This window comes from Cygnus atratus, chromosome 17 (assembly GCF_013377495.2).
Source record: "Cygnus atratus isolate AKBS03 ecotype Queensland, Australia chromosome 17, CAtr_DNAZoo_HiC_assembly, whole genome shotgun sequence".
Lineage (NCBI taxonomy): Eukaryota > Metazoa > Chordata > Aves > Anseriformes > Anatidae > Cygnus > Cygnus atratus.
In genome coordinates, this window is record NC_066378.1 from 315,654 (window position 1) to 338,129 (window position 22,476).

At 49.3% G+C, this 22,476-nt stretch overlaps 2 protein-coding genes across 2 annotated transcripts; one reads left to right on the plus strand and one right to left on the minus strand.

The window, feature by feature from the left end:
- Nucleotides 1-625: 625 nt before the first annotated feature.
- P2RX6 (purinergic receptor P2X 6) lies at nt 626-11,851 on the minus strand. Its single transcript, XM_035569265.1, has 13 exons — nt 11,718-11,851; nt 11,472-11,622; nt 11,185-11,256; nt 10,862-10,936; nt 6,815-6,890; nt 6,036-6,129; nt 5,638-5,718; nt 4,426-4,567; nt 4,123-4,232; nt 3,538-3,631; nt 2,314-2,379; nt 1,641-1,718; nt 626-759 (listed from the first exon to the last, which is right to left on the minus strand). The coding sequence occupies exons 1-13, from the start codon at nt 11,849-11,851 to the stop codon at nt 682-684; spliced, it is 1,251 nt and encodes a 416-aa protein (XP_035425158.1). The 3' UTR covers nt 626-681.
- Nucleotides 11,852-11,885: 34 nt separating this feature from the next.
- Nucleotides 11,886-22,447, plus strand: LRRC74B (leucine rich repeat containing 74B). Its single transcript, XM_035569264.1, has 8 exons — nt 11,886-12,122; nt 13,480-13,612; nt 14,600-14,806; nt 16,879-16,988; nt 17,568-17,683; nt 19,671-19,749; nt 20,666-20,761; nt 22,260-22,447. Exons 1-8 carry the CDS (start codon nt 11,886-11,888, stop codon nt 22,431-22,433), a joined length of 1,152 nt encoding a protein of 383 aa, XP_035425157.1. The 3' UTR covers nt 22,434-22,447.
- Nucleotides 22,448-22,476: the final 29 nt, after the last annotated feature.

Here is a 22,476-nt window from a genome sequence, read left to right on the forward strand (position 1 = left end):
CCAGGAGCCTCATTGAGGGGTCAGTATGGCCACTTCCCATTCGGGCAAGTGGCAGGATGGAGACATCCAGCACTGTGACACGCTCCCCAGCAAGCAGGACAGGATTAGATAGGGTGGGCAGCCCAGTGCTTTAAGGACTCTGGTGCGCTGCCCTTTCTGTATGTGACCAGGCAAGGACATAGGGGTCCAAGGGACAGAGCAGTGCCACAAAACGTTCACAGCCACGCTGTGAGCTAAAGACAGAGCAGAGCCACCTCTCACTTTCTGAACAGCTTTATTTCATTGCATCCCTGTTTTTCCTTGGGAAATCAACCCCAAGGGCCATCCAGGAAGGAAAGAAGCGCAAAGTACTTTAAGCCTCTCGTGTTGAGCATGGACCAGCCACTTCCCAGCAAGCTCCAGCTCCCACAGCAGCTCAATGGTGTGGCTGCGCTTGGCTGATGGCCAGTCGGCCCTGGGAGTTGCATGGCTGTGCACTGTGCCAAGGGGACACCCAAGTGAGGGCTCTCCACACGTGCTCTGTGTGCCAAGGGCTCCTGCTGACACAAGCATTTCTCCAGGAAGGGCAGACCACAGCCCCAGCCATGTGCATTCAGGCCAGCAGTAGGCCACATCCACTGGGCTTGCAGCTGTGCCCCCATCACGTCTATCTGGAGGTCACTCCGGATTGAACAGTGATCGTCACTGAGCATTCCTGATGTCTTGGTCAGCCCACTGTGGTTCAGCTGCTGCCTCTGTCTTACCTTTGGGGGGTATTGCCTGCAAAATGAACAGGGACATGTTCTACATACAAGTGGACAGCCTAGGCAGGTGCTCTGCTCAGTCCCATGCAAGCAGATCCATTCCTTGAGACTCTAACCCAACCTGTAACGTGAGATTCAGACTGGAATTGCGCAAAACTTTTTTCCTTGGTAGGATGGTGCAGCCCTGGGACAGTTTACCAAGGACCTGGAGGATCTCTGTCCTTGGAGGCTTCCAACACTCAGCCAGATACAGCCAAAGATGACCTGTGCTAGGGCTGGCAGCAGTTCTGCTCTGATGGGGAGTTTGGATGAGAGAACTCTGAAAGGGCCTCCTGGTCCATACTTCTGTGACCCTGTGATTCACCTGGGCAGTGCCAAGCCAAGCACCATGCACAACAAGAAAACCTGATGCTGAACTGCAGCATCGACACTGACATAGCTCCAGCACGCTATGAAGATCTGCCCTTCTTCACACACAGTTTGGCCGGATTCAGTTCTGAAGAGGGTGAATAAATGTGGAGCTGCTTCAGAATTCCAAGGTAAAGAACAATTTAAAGTTTTCCTGTGTAGGAGACTCGGGGAAGTCCAGGCTCCTGGCTGTGTCCTTGCGGACTCCTTGTTGTCTAACAGTTTTCCCTGCAGTTTGGGCACCAGCTGGGTCCCCCTGTTCCCTCCCAGTTATCTGTTGTCTTTAATCTTGTCAGAGTTAAACCTGTGACAGGTGCAGTTCAGACTAGCCACCGAGTTCCAAGAGTTGGAGGGAGGAGAGATTGAGAAATGCTCCACCTGGGCTTTCCCAGATCTTGCAAACTGCCAAAGGGCAGAAAATAATTCAATCAGCTCACAAAATTCACTCTAATTTCAGTTCTCCTAAGTGGCCCTGCAGCCTGTTCTTACCTCCTCAAACTTCTCCTTCCAATAGAAGTCAGCCTTTGTATCCAGATAGAGCAGAACCAGGTCACAGACCACTGTGGCCTAGAGGAGAACACATGCAGTAGAGCAGTCAGCAGTGGATCATCGTGCAAGAGTGCCAGGCCCTCTGCCCATGGCACCCGTACAAGCCTGGCTGGCTGCCACTCCATGCTTGCCAGGCTCTACCAGTTTGTCAGCACAGGGGCAATATGTAAGCTTTCTGCTGCCCAGCTTCCCAGGCCGTGCAGCAAGGACCTCTCTGGCCCAGCCTGCTGCCAGTAGATGCTCAAGGTCAGGTCCAGTCACCTGGGCCGTGATGCACCAGTGAAGGATCAGGGCTGGTAGAGTGTAGAGCCATGGTCACAGCCACATAATGGACAGGGACAGGACAAGTGGTCTTTTGGGACACTATGTCTGGGATGAAAGGGGAGGGCAGAGGGAGAGCCCAGGCTCCCCGTCACCCTGCCAAAGGGGCAGGGCCATGACAGCATGTGCCGGACAGGTCCACAAGGGACTGCAATGGCAACATCCATGCTGGAGCCAGACACCAGCTCCCTTTAGTAGCGAAGCTTGGCACTGCAGGCAGGCAGGGGAAACAGCAGATGAGTAGCAAACCCTGGCCCATGGATCAGAGGAAAAGAGCATATTTAGCACTCACGGCTCCGAAGAATGCAATGCCGGTGCCAAAACTCACGGCAGCAGGAATTATGCCGAACTTCCCAGCCTGCCAAGAAAGAGGGGGTGAAAGAGAAAGAGTGGGTGAAAGAGAAAGAGTGGGCAGAGAATAGTGAGAGGGCTGTGAGAAAAGCCAAGCAGCGTGCTTAAGGCCTGCTGTCCTGCGAAAGGGGAGGTGCTGGAGGAAACTAGGATCATTGCTCCACGCCCAACTGTAGGAGACTGGCTGCTATAGACTATTTGAAACCCACTGGGCTGTGAAAGAAGCAACTGAGGCAGCTCATGATTCAACGGCAGCAGAGGTTACTCTGACCCACCTAACTCCTACAGGCACAGGAGGAGCCTTTGTCTTGCTGCAAGACTGCTACACACGGAACTACACCCTGCAGAACAGCAAACATCCCTGATTCCCTGATGCGATGCATCCCTCTCTGCTCAAATGGGTCTGATAACTCTGGGGAAAAAAAAGAAAAAAAAAAGATACTTGGGTTCCTGTGTCTCTCCTGGCTATTATCTCCTGCTCCACACTTTCCCCGCCCTGGTCTCACCACCCAGAAATGGTGCGCCCTGCCCTACACTCTATGCTTGTCTCTCCTCAAGCGAAAAAGGCATTGCTACATACAACAGGTGAGCTGCTGTGGATATCTCTCAGGGTGGCAAGTCCTCCCAGCACAGGCCACATCCTGCACCGGTGAGTATTGAGTTTGTCAGTGGCACTATACAGAGTAGCATCAGCCATGCTCATGCCCATGCTTTCCTCCCCAAGGGTACAATTAATGAAGAAGAGATTAACTGTCCAGGTTCAGAAAAGTTCAGGTTGATCTTCACCAGGGTTCTCCCACCACGGGTCCTTCAGGGATGCCCACAATGCCTGGCCAGACAAGCTCACCTTGACTACAGGGCTTAGTATCTCACAATGCCCATGGCAGATTTTCGGCATGGAAAACCTCACTGCCCAGGGCATTACCAAGAAGTTGCTCTTCAAATGAGAGAGACCATTTTTTCCTGCTATCCTCCACTGATCAACTCAGAGGGAAATAAATCTCTGGAAAGAGGTAAAGAACTCACCAGGGTGAGGAGAAACAACACCAGAAGATGACAATGGGGCTTAGTGGCAGGAGGGAGCAGCAGTGAGCAGAGCAAGCAGTCACCGCTGGTGAAAAGCAAGACAGCTCTGTGCGTGCAGGGTCTTCCGACGACATGGTACCTGGCCATGCACAGAGATGTCAAAGCGGATGCCGTACAGTTTCATCAGGCTCCGGTAGGGCCGCTGCTGGGAGTCCCAGTAGTAAGAGGCCGTTCTGTGGGAGACACATTGGACAAGGCTCAGGAAGCCACCACAGTTCTGCACAGGCAGGGTGCGGGAGGAGGACTAGGGAAGGCCTGCCAGAGCCACGTGTATCCCATGGACACTACGTGCCTGTGCACACCTCGTCTCCTCCAGCACATAGGGATGCGGGTGATGCATGTGCTGCCACATCTCCCAAGCTTGGCTTTGGCAGCAGGCACCTGCTCACCACCCAGCTGAGGAGCACGGCGCTGCAGGCAGCTCCCAGAGCAACCACGGCCAGCCACACGTCCCTGCCTTCAGCCAGGTCATGGCTTGTGCACCTCCAAGCAGAGCTCAGTTATGAGGTCCTGAAAATGCCACGGCACTCCGCACCTGACAGACCCTAAGCTGGGTTACCGGGTCCCGTTAGCCCTGCTGCTCTTTTCAGGAAAACCAAGATCTTGAGAGATTGCAGTGTGCTCAGCTTAGGCACCCACGTGGCCACTGTCCTGGCACCCTCACCTGAAATTGTACCTCCTGTCCACAAGGATGAAGGAGTACCGCGGCTGGCACTGGGCAGTGGGCTGATCCAGGTCACAGTCCCACTCAATGCGAATGCTGATGCTTCCTCCCTGCAGCACACCAACACGCATTTTACTCCAGCGACCAGAGATTTGCTGAGCTCTCTACTGCTAAGGTTTTCAGAGATCACAGAGAGTTCAGACCATTCCGTTTGCATTTCAGGGGTCAGTCCAGCCCCTCCCTTACCCACACCCTTGGGAAATTTGCAGTCTTCTTCCATGTTTTAAGAGGAAAAGCACATACCAGCAGTGCGAGATCCCCAAAGGTCTCCCCAGCTGCCTCTACCACGTCGCCGATACGGAACACGGGGCAGGAAGGGTTGAAAAACGGATCGTACGTGCAGCTCTTGAAATAGGTGGGGTCATTGGTTTGCAAAGTATTGCCCCTGAGACAGGAGAGGGAGAGAGCTGTCACGGGTACAGCAGGGTGTGGGAGGCCATGGTGCGCTGCTGTGAGACTGAGAAGGACACCCTTCCACAGGTCCCAGTGTCCCCAAAGAGTGATGCACAGGGGAAATGCTCCTGCTCCAGGGGCACATAGTCATCGCCCTTTGTCAAGCCTAGGTCTGTGTGATGGTGTAGAATAACTGGCTTAGGGAAATCACGCTCGGAGACAGCACCTGCTGGTCGGTGCAGCCTGCCATGCTCCTTCCTCTCCCAGCTCCCCCCCGCCCCCACCTCTGCCTTCATGCTTCTTTCTTCCCCTGGCACGTTGCTCCCATGGTGTCAGGCACCCTGTGAGATGTAATGACCCAGCTCTAGCTCACAGAGCGACAGCAGGGGCAGTTCAGCTACCCAAGCCATTTTTCTTGCCAGAGTAAGGCAGCACTGGGGCTGCATTTTCCTCCCTTCTCTCTCCTCTCTGCCTGTACAACATCCCCCGCAGGCACCAGCCCCCCTCTCCCGCAGCCTTCCTCTCCCAGCGATAAGGGGAGCTGTGCACTCAAGCAGGCAGTCGAGGAAGCGTGCTGCTATAGAGGGTGAAAAACACTGCACCTGCCTATAAGACGAGGGAGGTAGACAACACTGGCTCAGGCTATGCTCAAGACAGGCTAAGGTCTCGTATTTAGATGACTGGTAAATCACAGCTCTAATGACTCCCTCAGCAATACATGCACTTGCAGGGACTAAGATGCAAAAACATGAGGTAAAACGAGGCCTTGGGAATGACTGGCCTTCTCCTGCTCTGCTTGCAGTGCTCTAGACAGGTCAGCAATCCCTCTGGGGCTCCCCATCCCACTGCTCTTACATATGCAAAAACATATGCAGCCAAAGCAACCAGCATTCTCCTGAACACATCACCCTGAACCTTAACCACCCTAGCCACCTGGCCTGTCCCTGATGGCACCATGGCCTCTTGGTACATCTTGCCTGCTCGGCCTCTGGGCAGACAAGCTCAGCATTGAGGCTGGACCATGCTGCAAACACAGTCCCTGCTGAAGGGCATCATACTTACTTGGAGAAGTTAAATTTGGTGAAGTTGACAGTATTTTTTATAAAAAGAGTAAAATTCTCAGCCTCAGCCAGAAGAGGTTTCCTGGAAAACAACCACCAATGAACTCAGTTTTTGCACAGTGGCCAAGACATGTCCCCATTCCCCTTGCTCTACAGTTCCTTCCATGATCCCAGGACTTGGGCTACTATGGACAACTGCAAGCAACGTTCTTGTGTGAAGTCCTCTGGGCTTAAATGACCAGCAGGTCAACGTCACAGTCAAAGACCACCCTGAGCTCGGCTACCTCTGGGCAGGTAGGATCAGGATACCAATTACGCAGACCACAAAGGGCAGCAACCAAAGCACTGCTCTTCAGAGACTGCTCTTGCCACCCGCTGTCCTCTGACCCTATACTGTACCTGGGCAGGGTGTTGTTCTCCACGGGGCACCAGCCATAGATCTCACAGGTGGAATGGGTAGTGTTGAACATCACACATTTTCCAGTTTTTATCCCTAGAAATGAGACAATGTGCATCATTTACTACTCTCTTAATGAAACGTTTTCTCTGCAGCTCCTGAACCACAAAGATGACCCTGGGATCATCTTCAGTGTTTTCCCCATCCAAAAACTTTTCTGTGAAACTCTCCCTTCAAGGCCAGGTGGCTGTTTTACAAAGACAAGAAACTGGGTGCTGCTGCTGACTCAGTGCCTATCCAGCAGTGCCTTTCCTGCCTGGCAGCTGCTGAAGCCACCTACTCCCCGGAGGGAAACAAATTGCAGGGGGTAATCTGGCACACAAAGCTTTGTCAACCAACCTGTCAACCTAAGGCTGAAATATCCCTTTCCTAGCTGAACTCACATGGGTTTCTAATATTAATCAGCATGAAATAAAATCCAGGTTTTATTACAAAAGGAAAACCTGCCGAACACAAAGCACATTGTTTTCAATTCCAGCAGCCAACATCAAAAACAAAGCAACTCTACATTCGCTGCTGACATCAGCTTTTGCCAGAACCATCTGTTCTCCTGGCAGTAACAGGTTTTGTCAAGAATAAATGGTTGGAAAGACCTTCAGTGCACACTTACAAAAGCGCTGGACTTGTGCAGTTAGGCACCTCTGTGAATCTGTTTGTTAACAAGCATGAGGAATTAAAACTTTTTTATTATTACTATTATTTTTAGCGAAACACACAGTACCATTGCCATGAACCACTGGGCTTCCCACGGGACAGTCCACATCTTCTGTGCACATCCCATCTAGCACAGAGGGGCTCTGAGAGAGACAGAACAGAAGTGCTGTTACCCTGCTGCACAGCCAGTTAAGGCCACACAGTCACTTACCCACATTTCTGTGCAGTTGCTCCCGTTTCTCTGTGCGTGTTCCCAACACTTACAGGAGACATCCATCATTTCCAAAACAGCACCCTGGGCAGCCTGCAGGCTGAGGAGGGAGGCATCTCCAAAGGGCAATCCTTTCTGCCTGTCTGGGGTGCTCAGCGCTTCTGCCTTGGCAGCAGGGGAAGCCTTGGGGGCTAGCTCAGACCTCTTGGCTAGAACTGGGAACAAGCACAGTCGGGTTTGGGAAGACCTTCTTTGGGCAGAACCTAGAGTATTTTGTAAAGCACCACCACAGTACCACAGTTCCCCCAGGGATGGGATGAAGAGTCCTCAAATACAGCGTAAGAAGCTTTACAGCAGAGACTGAAAGCTTCACCCCTACTCAGAACCTGCTTGACTGTTAGGAGCAGCAACAAGCTCCTATTCAAACAGAGATGATGGCAGGTAGGGGAATACAGGAAACTGCCCTTCCCCAGCCACTGCCTGACCATCGCAGGAACCACCAGCCCATCAGAGATGCACCTCCCCATGCCCAGAGACCCAAAGACAGGTGGGGAAACCCCAATTACAGAGACAGAAGAAGCAGTCCTCTGCCCAGGCCCCTCCCAGGGCTGTCCCTGGAAAGCCTCAGCCCCATAGTACAAAGCTCATTATGAGAAGTCAAGAGGAGCGGCAATCTGAAGCGCCTTTGGGACTGAGAGGGGACACTGCCTTGAGGGTATGGGAATCATTATGGGATGCAGAAGAGCATTTGGGGATTGTGCAGGACTTCCTATGGGATGTTTAGAGGAAGAAGAAAAAGCAGGGAAAGGGACGGACCTAGGTGATTTGAGAAAGAACAAACATTGGAAAACAGAGATATAAGAATGGTAACAACTGGTGTCATGTAAAGAGGAGGCTGGTCAGTACGCGTGTCCGGCCATGCCCTGCACCTGATCAGCACTGTCCCATCTTCACATTAAACTCCATTTCTGGCTGTTTTCTTGAGTGAGGGGCTCTATTCTGCGTGCATGTGTGTGTATGGGGGTCGGAGTGCCAGCAGCTCAAGTGGGACCACAGCTCAGAGGGGCCCGCGTGCCTGGGGCGTACCAGCTGCAGCAAGTGCAGGTGTGCAAGGGAACGTGTGCTCCACAGCAAACGTTGGGCCAGACATGCCAACAAGGAGGTGAGCTGGCCTGGGAGCAAGGCCTCAGAAGGAATGCTCACTGGAGGGATCCTGACCAACTGCTGCAGAGAGGTGCCTGCCAGGTTTGTGCCTCCCATGCCCATGGGCTCGAGGGACCCACATGAAAGGCTGTAATAAAGACATGCTCGTAACAGTACTTTGTCTTCCTCAATCTGATTCAGATGTCCAGCAGAACCTATACAACCAACGTTTATACAACATATACAACCAACATTTGCAGATGAGCATTTCAGTCCCTTTTGAAGTCCAGAAAATAAGAAACATGCCACGTGCTCCTTGTCAGACACAGACACTTCTGGTTGTTCAGGGCATGCAAGTTGCAAACCTTGGAAGAAATTTTTATACTGAAGTCTGTGAGGATGCAACAGAAAACCTACAGAAAGCCTGGCCAAGGTTTCAACATGCATCCTCTACTACCTTCTTGTGGAAGTCAGCCTTGAAAATCTATTGGCATTCTCCATAGGCATGATCAGAACAAGGTTACATGTACTGCAAGTATGCACTGTGAGAGAAGCAGAGATCTAGCCTCAGTTAAAAGCCATCATGGGGCCCTGGATCTGTGCTCCTAAATCTCTCTAGACTGTGGCTGCATCTTAGTTGTGAAACAGTCTTGGGAAAATTACAAGTAACATTTTTCTAGGAATCTACCTAAGAACTGCAGGTTTGGGACAGGACAGGAACATGAGCTCACTAGCATTTAGAACAGCCTCGATGACAAGCAGGTAACAACTGCACTTTTTCAGGAGACATCCCCCAAGGTGGTCACAGCAGAGCTCAGCTTCTACGCTCAGGTGTTGCTCAGAGTTCACAGCATTTTTGTTCCTGGGACAAAAGTGATTTCAGAAAGGGGCGGAAATGCTTGTGTGAACAGCTGAGACCTGCTGTGCATAAACTGTTGAAACTTCAGAGCTGAAAGGTTAAATAAAAAATAAATATTCTTGGGTAGAGAATAACTTTACTCTTAATCTTTATCAGAAACAATTGCTGATTCCCAGCCCTCAACAGCTGTACAGCCACACACTGGGGCCAGGAAGCAAAGCAAATCTTGAGAGAGCAAACCACCAGTAGCATCAGGTGTGAGCAAACAGGGATGAGGCTTCTCCCCAAAATCTAACAACCATCTCATCCTGACGACACGGTCCTCCATCACCTGGGACAACGTGACACTCACAAGCATCCGGTGCTGTAAGAGCTGAGCACAACTAGATGTGCTAAACACCACAATCTATGTGAAATGTTCCTTTAGCCTCAGAGCTTGCATCTGGACAAGGCTGACTAATGCCTTCTAGCTCTAAGGCTATTTTGGTCGTCTTCCTTAACCTTCAGAGCTCCTTGTAAAGAGAAGCAGAGAGTTTTCAGTCACTCAAAGTATTGGAGATCAGTACGGAATGCTCTCCCTAGGAGATATGCCACTGCTCAGCCACAGGTCTGAGCTCAGCACAGACATCACCTGCTAAAACAACCTCACCTGTGTTAGGCTGCTGGCTCCGACTTCAGCATAAGTTCCCTTTTGTTTCACAACTTGGGTAGTGCCAAGAACAAAATCACCCAGTAATGCGCACATGAAGCCAAATGCTTATCAGTCAATCAGAACACACCTTTGTATTAATTTGCCCTGCATCCAGCTGGACCTGCTCCCTGGTCTGCCAGCACAGAGTACTTTGGTAATTAAACTTTGCAGGAGGATCTGAATATTCTCAAAAGCTGCCACTGCTACATCTTCAAAACTTTCCAAAAAGACATTTCAGCTACAGCCTGAAAACCAGGACTGAGAAGCTACTGGAGAGAGAGCAACGCAGGGTGAAGGCTCTCACAGGCATCCAGACATGCAACAACAAGATTAAACGCTCTGCTGTCTACTTGGCTGGCTGACTGGAAAAATGAGCATCCAGAAATGCCAGTGACCACCCATGCCAAAGCTCTGAAACACTCTACGGCACACGTTTTCCTCTGAGGACATCCCTGCAGCTATCAATACTTCAGGAATTCTCAACACGCTAAAGGATGACCATTTTCCCCAGCCTGAAAATGGGGTTGCTTCTCCTCTTCTGCAGTCTGTGGACTGTGTTCAAGTAGAGCCTGCCTGGGAACCTGCAGCACGGGGTGAACCAGGAAGCAGGATCGAGCTGGGCGCCGCACAGAAGCCCACAGCAAAAGCCAAGAGAACCATTAGGACAAACGGTGCTTGGCTCTGGCACAAGGGGACAGCGATGGCTTAGCTTAAAGAACATTTGCTCCTGTCTACCAAACAGGGTCCAGTCTGGGAGAGCTGGCCGGTCTGAATCCAGCCTTATTGGGAAGATTTCTCTCACAAAATATATACCACTGAGTGACTGTTGATTGGGAAACCACCTAGCCCTTGTGTTCCATTCCTCCTAAAAACAGGACACTATGATGAATAGATACTAGCACTGCAGTAGGGAGTTATAAAGGAAACAGAGGTGTCCATGGAGTATGTGTTCAAAAGTATCACAGAAAACAGCAGAAGAGAGGTAAGAGAAGCAAGTCTTCACAGCGAGTGAAGAAGTCAAGGATATACGTGACCGCAGGAAGTACATGGGTAACAGAAAAGTATTAGCCGAGGCTGGAGTGATGAGGTTGCTGATGCTAGGCACAGTGCAAATATGGAATAAGAGTGAGGCAATGCAACTTAACCTCCCCAGCACATCCCATGTCTGAGGACAGCAGAAAGCCTGTAAAAATCATATAGCGTCACCAACCTTCAAGAAGCCCAGACAGCTGTGGAGGACCCAACAGACTATGTCCCTCGTCCTTCTGGTCACAAGTGATTCTGGCTGGACCGCTCAGTTACGTGGCTTGGTTCATGCAGGTATGCGAGTGAGCGCAAACAAGCGAGTGAAATTTGGAGCAACTAGAATGTGGGAAATCAGCCGCGATTGTCCCTTTTCCATTCTGTTTGGTCTTGCACTGGGGATCGCTGCAGAGCTCCCGCACAGCCACAGAGCAGCAGCAGCACCACCGACAGGTTTTACACATCGACCCCACTGCAGGCCTAGGCTAACCAACAGCGCGGCTTATTTACCTCGGGACAGGTGCCTTGGGCTTGCTTGGCTGTGGCAATGAAGTTGGTCACCAGAAAGAGCACGTTTTCTCCCTAGGAGGCAAGAAGACGTCTTCAGCGCTGCGTTGACACTGCTCCGTTTTCCAGAAGGCGTCTCGCTTCGGAGGTCGCAATCTTTGCCGGCAGCAGAGCTGCCCCCTTCACGGGGCCCTTACCACAGCGTCGCACGCTCGCCCCGGACCCGCCGGGCCGCTGCGGGAGGAGCGGCCGCGACCCCCCCGGGGCCGGGGCCGGGGCCCGCCGCCTACCTGAGGTGGGCTCGCGTAATCGGCCGCGTCCCAGAGCCGGCTGCGCGCGTCCTTCGCCCGGGTGACCGAAACCCCCTTCAGCTTGGTGATGACCGAGACGTGGGGGGCCGCGTCCGTGTCCTGGTAGCCCCTCCGCACCACGAGCACCCACCTGGGGACGGGCGGCACGGCAGGCGCGGCGCGGTGAGCCCGGCCCGGCCGTCCCGGGAAGGGTGGGGGGGAGCCGCGGCGGGCCAGGCGCCCTACCCGAGCAGGTAGCCCAGGACGGCGAGCTGCAGCAGGCGGTGCAGCAGCCCCACCCGCCGGTTCCGCGTCAGCGCGAACTTCTCCGTCTTGTAGTCGAGCAGCCCGCCGCACAGCGCGGCCGCCGCCGCCGCCATGGCAGCAGCGCGGGGCCCGGCCGCGGCTCCCGAGATGGCGGCGGGGGGACCGGGGGGGGCGGCGGAGGAGCTCGCGGGCACCGCCGAGGCGCCCGGTGAAGGGCTCCGCGCCTCCCTCTGCCCCGCAGGCCCGGAGGCCGCCCCCGGCGTGGCGGGAGGGAGCTCGTACCTGGCGGCGTGCCGGGCCTGCGGCGTCAGCCCGGCCTCCTGCCTCCTGCGGCGGCCGCGGGGCCCCGCCATCCCCCTGCGGCACCGCGGGCTGGGCCCGCGGGTGAGGGGCGCCCGCCGTGGGCCGGGGGTGGTCCGCGCCCTCCGCCCTCGCCCCGTTACCCCCCCTTCCCGATACCCCTCCCGTTATCTCTTCCCGCTATCCCCCCTTCCCGCTATCCCCCCTTCCTGTTATCTCTTCCCGCTATCCCCCCTTCCCGTTATCACCCCTCCCCGTTATCCCCCCTCCCCGTTATCCCCCCTCCCCGTTATCCCCCCTCCCCCGTTTGGCACCTGGGTTTGGGGAGCAGTGGCAGTGGTGGGGCTCAGAGCAGGAGGGCATCTCCTTCCCGGGACCTGGAGGGTGAGATGTGCAAATACCGCTTTAGCACGCTTCCCTTTGGATTGAGAACTTTGCCTGGGAGTGTGTAGTCTCCCCTGGGGTGTCCTGCATTTTATAACTCAAACCTCAGCATTTTAAAGAATCATGGAATCCTTGAATGCTTTGGGTTGGAAGGGACCTTACAGGTCATTGAGTTCCAACCCCCCTGCCATGGGCAGGGACACCTCAAAGCCCCATCCAGCCTGGCCTTGAACACTTCCAGGGATGGGACATCCACAGCTTCTCTGGGCAGCCTGTTCCAGTGTCTCAAAAGAAGAAATTACAATCATTTTTAAGTGTGCACATTGGTTCTTGTTGGCCACGTCTACTGATGAAAGCCGCTTTCAGGGTGCATGGCATTTTAGTCATTCGGACCACAAAAAGGGCACAGCCTTTCATAGTGATTTTTGATAAATCCATTTGCTCTGTTAAGTTTATTTCATCTGCAACAGTTCTGAGTCTCCGTCTAGTTCATTTCTTGTGTCTGATACCCAGGGCTGGAGAACGTAACTTGAGTAATCACAAGGTCATTGCAACACTTCTGTTTAATTCTAGGGATTTTTTTTGAAATGAAGAATTTCCCTTGATATTGGCTGCATCCAAGCTTCTTACGTGTAGAGGTCAGGAGTCAGAGCAGCCTGCGGTAACCAAACGGGGTGCTCGTACTGGCTGTGCACACAGGCTGCCAGGTAGAAGTGATGTCCAGAAAGGCACACTGTCAGGCACAGGGGCTAGAGTGTTTTCCTCTACATCATGAATATTGTCAGTAGAAGCATTTTTCCTGATTTTTGTGGAAGGAGGTATTAATTCACAATTGACAAGATAAATGAAATCTCTTCAATGTAAACCATATTCAGCATTTGCTTTTCCGGTCTATTTTTAAATTATTTTGGAAGGGAGATCTTTTTCCAAATCCTGTTGGTTGCTTTGTGAAATCCCTCCGATCCGTGCCAGGCTAAGAGCTGAAACAGGAAAGCTCACCAGAGCTTTGGGAACCTGGTGAAACCGTAAATGACCCACTGTGAGGTTTTTGTTGCAGGGTGCCAAGGCCTTAGCTCTTTCCTTGGTGGCTGATACCTCTATCATCAAGTTAGACCTGGGTGACAACTGGCTGCTGGGAGAAGGGGCAGCTGCAATTGCAGAGATGCTGAAAGAAAACTGCTACATTTCAGGTTTGTATTATCCTTCCTGCTGTTCTCTGGTGCATCTGTTCCTGCTTTGCTGTAGAGGAGGAAATTGTGTTGGCTTTGTGAATTTAGCCAATCCCACTATATTGGTGACTGCTTTTGTGAAACACATAAGGGAATTGGGGTGCTCTTTGAACAGTGAGTGTTTAAAACTGTGGTGCTTTCTCACTTTTCTCCATCTGTATCTGTGGATCTGTATCTGTCTTTATTTTTGTGAAGTTATGATTTCATTACGTGAAGTTATGATTTAACTGACTGGAATCAGCTCAGTCCTGCTCTTCCTGCAAAGAGTTATCAGGAGAAAGAGCAAATTTTTGCTTTGGTTGTGGATCAAAGGCATGCACCTGAAATTTAGACCATTCAGAGGTTATAGTTAGTAATGGTTAGGGCTTTGTAAGTAGAATTTGCAGGATTGCCATCTAGGAAGACAGCTTCTAAGTAGGGACAGGTGAAAGAGAAGCACATCTATACTGAATCTCAAGCCTTTGTTCAGGCAGCAGCACTCATCTGCTCTTCCCAGAGACCCTTCATGTCTAATAATTCTGTAGTAATTTGGGAGCAAAAGCAGAGCACTGCTTCCTCATAGTTAAGTCTCATTTGGGTAGTGTTGTGTCTAGAGATCTTGTTTTCAGTCCCTGCTTTTCCAGGGTCAGTATTCCCGCCTTTCATAAGTTAAGTAGCCACTCGCAGTTAAACATATGGCCAGGGAAGAGGGTTCTGTGCCAGCTCTGCACTTCCGACTCATTCCGTGTTCATGTGTGGAACTTGAATGAGGGCTATTTCTTAGGGACAGGTTGTGAACTGAAAAATGAAGTTCTGTTTTTCCTGTTAAAATACTGCGTTAGACCAGTTTTCATCATTCTTACTTTCTGAGTCTGACACTACTGCCATTAAAGCGTAGAGGTCAGGCACCTTCCTGACAACTGTTATGGTATGATTTAATGATCTGATAATGTTTTTTTCTTTCCTCAGCTGTCGATTTATCTGACAACAAATTGGGCATTGAGGGAGCTAAGGCCTTTTCTGCTATGCTTCTAGAAAATAATACAATTGTGTCCCTCCAGCTCTCAGGAAATGAATTTGATGACCATGCAGCGAAGTATTTAGCAGATGCCATCACAGCAAACAGCAAAGTGGAAATTCTTGATCTGAGTTACAACATGTTTGGTGATAAAGCAGGTAAAGTGCTGTCTGCATACCTCGCATATAGAGGGATGCTACAGAAGTTACCAGTGCAGCTTAATGAGTTGCTTGCTTGCCTCAGACCTTTGGGGAGCAGGGTTGGTTAATACTTTCAGTTTATTGGAAAGTGTTTTTGGCTCTTCATAGGCAAAACCTATGTCAACCTGTGAAGGCGTGTTTATTTTCATTCTCTGTGATTTCTTACAACATTTCAAGCGTTCCCTGTTCTACCTCTTTTCCTTGTTTCTACTAGTTTCCAAATTCTGAAACTTTCTTTCACTGAACTATTTGCTTTTTTTCTTGATCATTATTTCAGTTCCACTTTCACAGATGTATAAAACCCATAATAAGAACAGAAAACAGTCAGCAGAGATGAGTTTGCCTTCTAGCGTAGCTCCCTGTCATTGAGGGGTGGTTGCAGATGCCAAGGGAAAGGTGTGAGAGTCAAGCAGGTAGGCATGCTTCCCTGGTACTCTGCCACCTTTGACAACTTGTGGTTTTGGGAGTTCCTTTGCCAGTGACTTTAGCTATTTCTTTTCCATTTTCCTGTTCTCCTGTGAGTGTGTGCCTTCCCCACACCTCAGCCTTGTTAATGCATATTGCTCTTTGTCTTTGGCTTCTGATTTTTAAGCGTGCTGTTATTTAATCAGTACACCTTGCATTCACAGTGCTCCTATGATGCTCTGTGATGTGAGGAAGCCCAGCTATTGCTCTTTCATCCTTAGTCTGTACTGGTTTCACCAGGCTCACTTGTGCTGGGCTGAACTCTCCTATCCTTTCTTCCCAACTGTTCACTTGTGCAGAACATTCCTCATGATGTCATTGCTAATTCTTAACTCTTCAACCTTGATGCTCGTTCACTTTTTGCATTTGCTGACACATGCTTCATTTTCTTTATCTGTGGCTGCCCTTAGACAACCCCAGCCATGTGTTCTGCTACGATTTCCAGGCCGAATATTCACAAATCCTCTCCCTACTCCTGGTTTCACCCTGCAGTTTTGCGCCAAATCACTCCACCTCCAACTCTGTCTGTGATGGATACATGCTTGAAAATGGAGAAACTGAATTGCTGCTCTCCCATGCCACATCCCATGCAGTCTGTCAGATCCTTGTTCTTCCTCCCCAAACCTGGTTGTGTTTTTTGTGAAAAACCCACCACGTTCTCTCCACCTACTGCTTTACAATCCTGTATCTACTGCTTTACAATCATGTATCATCACACATCTCACCTGCTATAGTCTCCTTGAAGATCCTCCATGTCTTCATTAGGCTTCTTCAGCTCACAAGAGAGGAAACAATCATAATCCTCATCTCTTCTGGTCACTGGGAAGACACCAGCTTTTCACTTGGGTTCTTTTCAGGTGTTTTTGTTTGTTTGTTTGTTTTTTCCTTCTCATTACCTTGAAGGCTGCAATGGCTGCTTTTCTCTCCACTCCTGCTGTCCATTCTGCTGACCTCCTGCTGCCTTTACAGTCAAACAGCTCTCCTGTCTTTTGGTCTTCAGGCATGGCCATGGCTTCCATTTCTTCTGTGCTTGTTGCTGACCTCATTTCTTTCCTGCTCCATCAGACGCTTGCAGAGTATTTGCTAAGAAAGTCTCTTCAGATTTCAGAGCTCTGGGTGTGGTTAGAGAACAGAGGTGGCTTCTCTGTCACCCCTTGGCTGGAGGCCAGAGCTCGGGAAGCACCAGAGGCTGTGGGAGGTTACCTGTTACTTGGTTTCAGCTTTCGGAGTCACATCAGGCTGGAGAATGGGCTTGTGCAGTCAGCTCTTGGAGCATGAGCAGAAGAAGATCCTGGCTGTTACATGGGGATTGGATTTTTTCTTCACAGGCTACATTTGCAGCTTGTAGTCAGAGAACGCATTCACTTTATTGCCTGACAGCTTCTGCTTTGTGTCTATGGTAAACAAGGTATAAAAGAAAAGAATATGTTCTAGTTCTAATTGCCTGCCCAGAGGTAATACAGACAGTTGCAGAGATATACCTAACCTGACTCAAGCTTCCTGCTTTGCAAAGCAGCTAATTAGTTTAACTTTTAAACTGTTCGGCATCATATATTTTTCTTAAGGTGAAGTTCTTGGAATGGCAATAGCAGAAAACATTGGACTAAAGGAACTTAAAATCAGCTGGAACCATTTCCATAGCGAAGGGGCAGCTGCTTTGGCCAAAGGCTTGGGGGTAGGAAATGGATTTCACTCCTGTTTTTAAATTCTGAAATCTCACACGAAGCTTTATCTGTTTTAATAAGTGTGAATTTCATCATGTGCTGTTTGCATTTTGCTCTTGTCTGTCTACCGGCCATCTCTGATCTGGGATCATACACACCTTGAAATTAAGGGAGTAAAATTATCCATTGTTTGTTGACATATTACATTTCCATTTCTCTATTTCTATTTCTTTCCCTTTTTAGAGTAAAAATTACTATAATGAATGTTTTGAATTGTTTCATTGCACTTCTGATTCATAAATCAATACTGAAATTGTTTTTCAATCAATATACAGTTTTATTCTACTAAAAGAGAGTAGTTTCTCATTAAAATAAGAAACAGTTCTTCTAATCTCTTAGGCTGAAAGGGGCCATTAAAGTAATTTAATAATACATATCACAAGTGCCATCCAAGGACTAGTGCAGCAATCCTCCAACTGCTGTTTGGACAGTAGAAGGGATAGTAGTCCGCAGAAATAGTCTGTTCGAGCTTGCATCAAGCAACAGGGAAATTTTAAGATTTTAAGTTGTATGATTATTTCAAACTACAGGCAAACATATTCCTCAAGGTGCTGGATGTTTCCTACAATGGTTTTGACAACAGTGGAGCAGCTGCCTTGGGGGAGGCTCTTAAAACCAACAATGTACTGGAAGAGCTCAACATTAGGTGAGTCTGACTCTGGTCCCACTCCACATTTTCTCCCATTTTGCGCTGAGATCAAATGTGGTGAGCAAAGCCTGCAGCAGCCATTGGGATCTCCTACCCCAGAGAGTAGCAGGTGTGTAAGGCAGGAGGAACACCACAAAATACGAGTGCTGCTGGTCTCATCCCAAATGCCAATTCCTATCCTTAAACTTGGGGTGCAATAAGATCTGATCTGTGTTACTTTTTCTGCCATCTCCCGGTTGCATATTCCTTGGGAACAGTTCTGCATCAGCCTTGCAGTCCAAAGCCAGGCGACACTTTAAGAAGAGATTGGTATGAGAGGCAAAGGATGGGATCAAAGTTGCCTTGGTTTACAACAACAAAGAAAAGAATGCTGTAACTGGTAAAGGGGCCTTGATGAGACAGTTGATCAGTTATGAAAAAACAGCTTGCTAGAACCTGCAGAAATGAGGCTTAAGAGCATGAGAGAAAAATCTCACGCTTGGAGCAGGAACTGGACCATTGCCTCTGTTCAGCACATGACCTGTAGGCAGGCATGCTTAGGACTGGATTGCTTGTGAAACAGCAATGGAAGCCAGGCAGCCAAGAAGCTGAGATCTCAACAAGTTCACAGTCATTAATATGACAGGTGGAAGTTGTCCCAGGGAAGGAAAAAAAAAAAAAGAGGAGACAAAGATGGTAAGAGGAAGGCTGTGGTGCAAGCTTGTGTATCTGTGGAGAATTTAATCTCATTAGAAATGATTCTGGGTGACAATAACATGACGGAGGAAGGCTGGAGCAGGAGGAACTGTGCAGAGTATCAAACCCTGCAGATGGGTTGACAGTTAACCATTTTGCGAGAGCATAAGGTTAGCAGGCATTTCCAGGCTCCTGGAAAGTAAAGAATATCTGATTTAATGAGCCATGAGTGAATTGGCCTGACTGATGAAACTGCAATGTCTGTGATAATGCACCTGGGCTCTTTGTACAGACTGCTCTGACCAGGAAGGTGCCTACAACTCTTAGCACAAGATCTGTGCCTGTACTCATACCTGTCGCCAAGAGGACACATGTAGGGCTGCTTGGCATGAGCACCTGAATGCTCCTCAGTCTAAGCAGGGTGCGTATCTTCAGCTTACAGCGCTGGAAGAATAAATTAGCTCTTTGCCTTACACTGTTTAGGTGTGTGGGAAACTCCCGCTACAACTGGTGGTGCAGCAGAACAGACTTTTGTCCTCTAGATGAGACTTCAGAAAGCAAAGGCCACTGGTATTTCTAAGCACTTAAGTTTTACTAAATCACAGAATCACGGGATGTGGGGAAGGAGCATTTGGGGATTGTACAAGTCCTGTTATGGGATGTTTAGGAGAGAAACCAAAGGCAATCAAAGGGATCCAGGTGGTTTGGGGAGGAGCAAGCATCGAAGAAAGAGGGACAAAGTATGAATATTGATTTTCTGTCTCTGTTGGTCTGTGTGCCCAGCCATGCACATATATGTTGCATATTTTGCGTATATTGCTTTGACACAGTCCCACATGACATCCTGGTCTCCAGATTGGAGAGATATGGTTTTGATGGATGGACTGTTCAGTGGATAAGTAGTTGGCTTGAAGGTCGCACCCAGAGAGTGGTGATCAATGGATCTATGTCCAAGTGGAGGCCAGTGATGAGTGGTGTACAAGTGGTGTTCAAGACCAGGTTGGAGGAGGCCCTGGGCAACCTGATCTAGTGGGTGGCATCGCTGTCCATGGCAGGGGGATTGGAACTAGATGATCTTTAAGGTCCCTTCCAACTTAGACCATTCTATGATTCTATACGTTTGTGTATTTGCCTGTTGGAAATACATGGTGAGCCTCACTACTAGTTGAACCTGGGGACATGGAGCTGTGACAGCTGTGCCTCTATCAGTCTGCTGGATTTGGTAACTCCTCGCCAGTTCCAGCCTCCCAATACAGTTATTTACTTGGATCATCTCAGTGTGTGAAGCATTCCTTTTATCTGTTTTTAGCAATAATCGTATTTCAGTGGAAGGAGCTCTGCGATTTGCAGTTGGCCTGAAAGAAAACAAGACTCTAAAGACTCTTAACGTAAGTAACTTTCCTAGGAAGGTATTCGAGCCTCTTATGTGTGTTTAAGTGTCACTGATGCATGCATGTCCTGACTTGGAACCTCTTAGAGCAAACCCTCAGCAAAATCAGGGAGCCACTTGCCCCAGCCTGTCTCCTCCCGTGGTTCCCTGCAGTACGCTCATTGAGACAGAGCGCTTGTATCCAGAAGTTTCTTCTGTGAACAGAGATTTCTGTGAGCTTACTACTGTATGAACCACAGCCTGTCCTGCCACATTCAAGCATTGTCAGTGTCCTTTCTCTGCAGCAGTAGTGTGCAGCTGGGTGTGATGATCAACGCCAGGATGGCTGCTTGAGAGCCCTTCTACCACTGTACTCCTTGCCTTTGCCTGCTGTTTGGGCAGTTCTGAGGGAGTACTGCATGGTAGTGACCTGTCTTCACAGACATTTCTTGGCCGTAAAGCCCATCCCTACATCTCTCTTCTTCCTCATACTGGTATGTCACCCATTGGGGACCACTGGTACCATTAAAGATCATACAGGAAATCTTGGTGTCCCAACTTGAGCTGTGCCACAGGACCAGCAGCAAGGCTATGCTGATGTGGGGGCTCCTGGGTGGCCCGTTCCCATGGCTGTGGCTATCATTCCTCTGTGCATTGCAACACCTTTCTGTTCAAGGGTGGACTCCTGTGGATGTCTGTGTTCAACTACAAGCCATTTCTGCAGCCTGTGCTCTTTGAGATATGCAGCTCATGTCTCTTGACCTCTGGCCGTGAGGAGGCTTTTAATGTGTGACTGATGGTTGGCTGTTGCTGTAGGAAGGTGGCAGTTTTGTGCTAGCACAGCTTGAAGAGACAAGCTGAAACTTCCATGATGACAAAGAAAAACGTTAGGGAGGAGAAGAGATGTCATATATCCTGTCGCTGTTTCTTTTCAGATGATCAGAAATCCCATGCAGAGTGAAGGCTGCTGTGGGGTCCTCAAAGCTCTACAGGCAAATTCTGGCACCGGTGTGGAGATCCTGGATCTGCCAGTAAGTGTTACACCAGAAAGAAGAGGGAGGGGAGGGAAGAGGTTGCACGTGCAGTATGGGAATGACAAAGTGCTGCCAGAGGGATTCTAGCTCTGGCATTGTTGTAGGCCAGTGAGGACTGGGAGTGGCCCCCACGTTGGAAGCATGGACACATTTGTATGTGCCTAGGCCCCACTTAGCGTGTGTGTGTAGCAAAATGAGGTGCATGAGTGCACCAAACTGGGCATTACTTAGTGCTTTGGGCAGCAGGAGCGTGTGACAGAAGCAGGGCTCACCTCTCAGCACAAAGGTGGGAGAAATCTGACCTTTGAATTCAGAAGTTCCCTGAGAAACTTGAGCTCTGTTTACTCTGATGATGCAAATAGTTTTGGAGGCATTTCTGTTCTATTTTTCATGAAGCTAAATGACCCTTATATTGCACAAGAACCTCATTTGTGCTAGATCTGAGAAGACTGTCACCAGGTAGGTGTCAGCACAAGACATCTCATGTACTCTACCAGAGAGCATCAATTCTGGAATAGAGGCCTTCTCTCAGACTGGTAGCTGCTTAATGCCCTTAGGATCAATTAGTTAGCAAGTACTTATAATTTCTAAAAAGAGGAGATAGTTACTCAGTTGTTCATTGAGAAGGGATTTGTTTTGCCTAAATCATGTACAATATAGTTGACAACATCTGAGGTAAATATATGAGAGCTGTTCATGTGTAGGTCTGCTTTAGGATGGGAAGACTTGCACCTTAACTCTGCTGACTCTATCGACTGTATCACTGTGGGCTACACAGTCTGTGATGGTGAGCTCAGGGGAAATGTTTTCCCTGCAGTCACCTGCACTTAATCATTACAGTCAGGTTACCTCTGTAACTGTTTCCATCAGGTGGATCATGTCCTTCATCAAGAAGGACATCCCTTTGCTATGAACAATCCATATGTCTGCCTTGCAGAGACCTGATGATCCCTGAAATGTTGACCCTTCCTCTGTTGTTCAATAGCTGTCCTTTGTACCTCCTTCTTTCCATTTTTTTAAACTTCTTTCTGTAAACCATTATGCTGAACTTAATGCTTATCCTGGCATTATTCTGACTTTCTCTCCAGATTTTTTTTTTGGGGGGGGAGGGCAGGGGAAGAGGGTTGGACAGGGTATTTCCCACCATTATCTGCCTTAGTTCATTGTCTTTCAGTAGTGCTGTGAGGAGCTTGCACCCATATCTTTCGTTGATTCCTGTGCTGCTTCCATCATCAGCTTAGCTCTTCTGCTTCTTGCCAGAGAAGGGGACCAGGATCCTGCTGCTCAAATTTCATACCTACCCATAATGTGGTAGTGTTGGCTAACAGTCTCAGATCTCACAAGCTTGTAGTAGAATTTTGTATTTGGGTTGAGAGAGCACAGAATATGTTGCAATATCTTTTTATTTTATTTTATTTTATTTTATTATTTTTTTTCCTGAGGGATGGTAAATCATAACATGCACTTGCTTACCTGCATTGATTTTCCCCTCTAGGACATACCTGTGAGCAAAGAGTTTGCAGAGCTGCGTGATGCTGTGAAAATACTTTTTCCAAATCTACTTCTCAGGCATGGTGGAAACACAAAGTTGCAGAGGAAAAGTCAGTTGAAGGCTGAGCTTCAGACTCAGCTGAAAGTGGAGGGTAATTCCCAAAATTCAGTGGCTTAACGTGAGTCTCTTTGGGACTGCTTTAGCACTTCAGCCGAACATC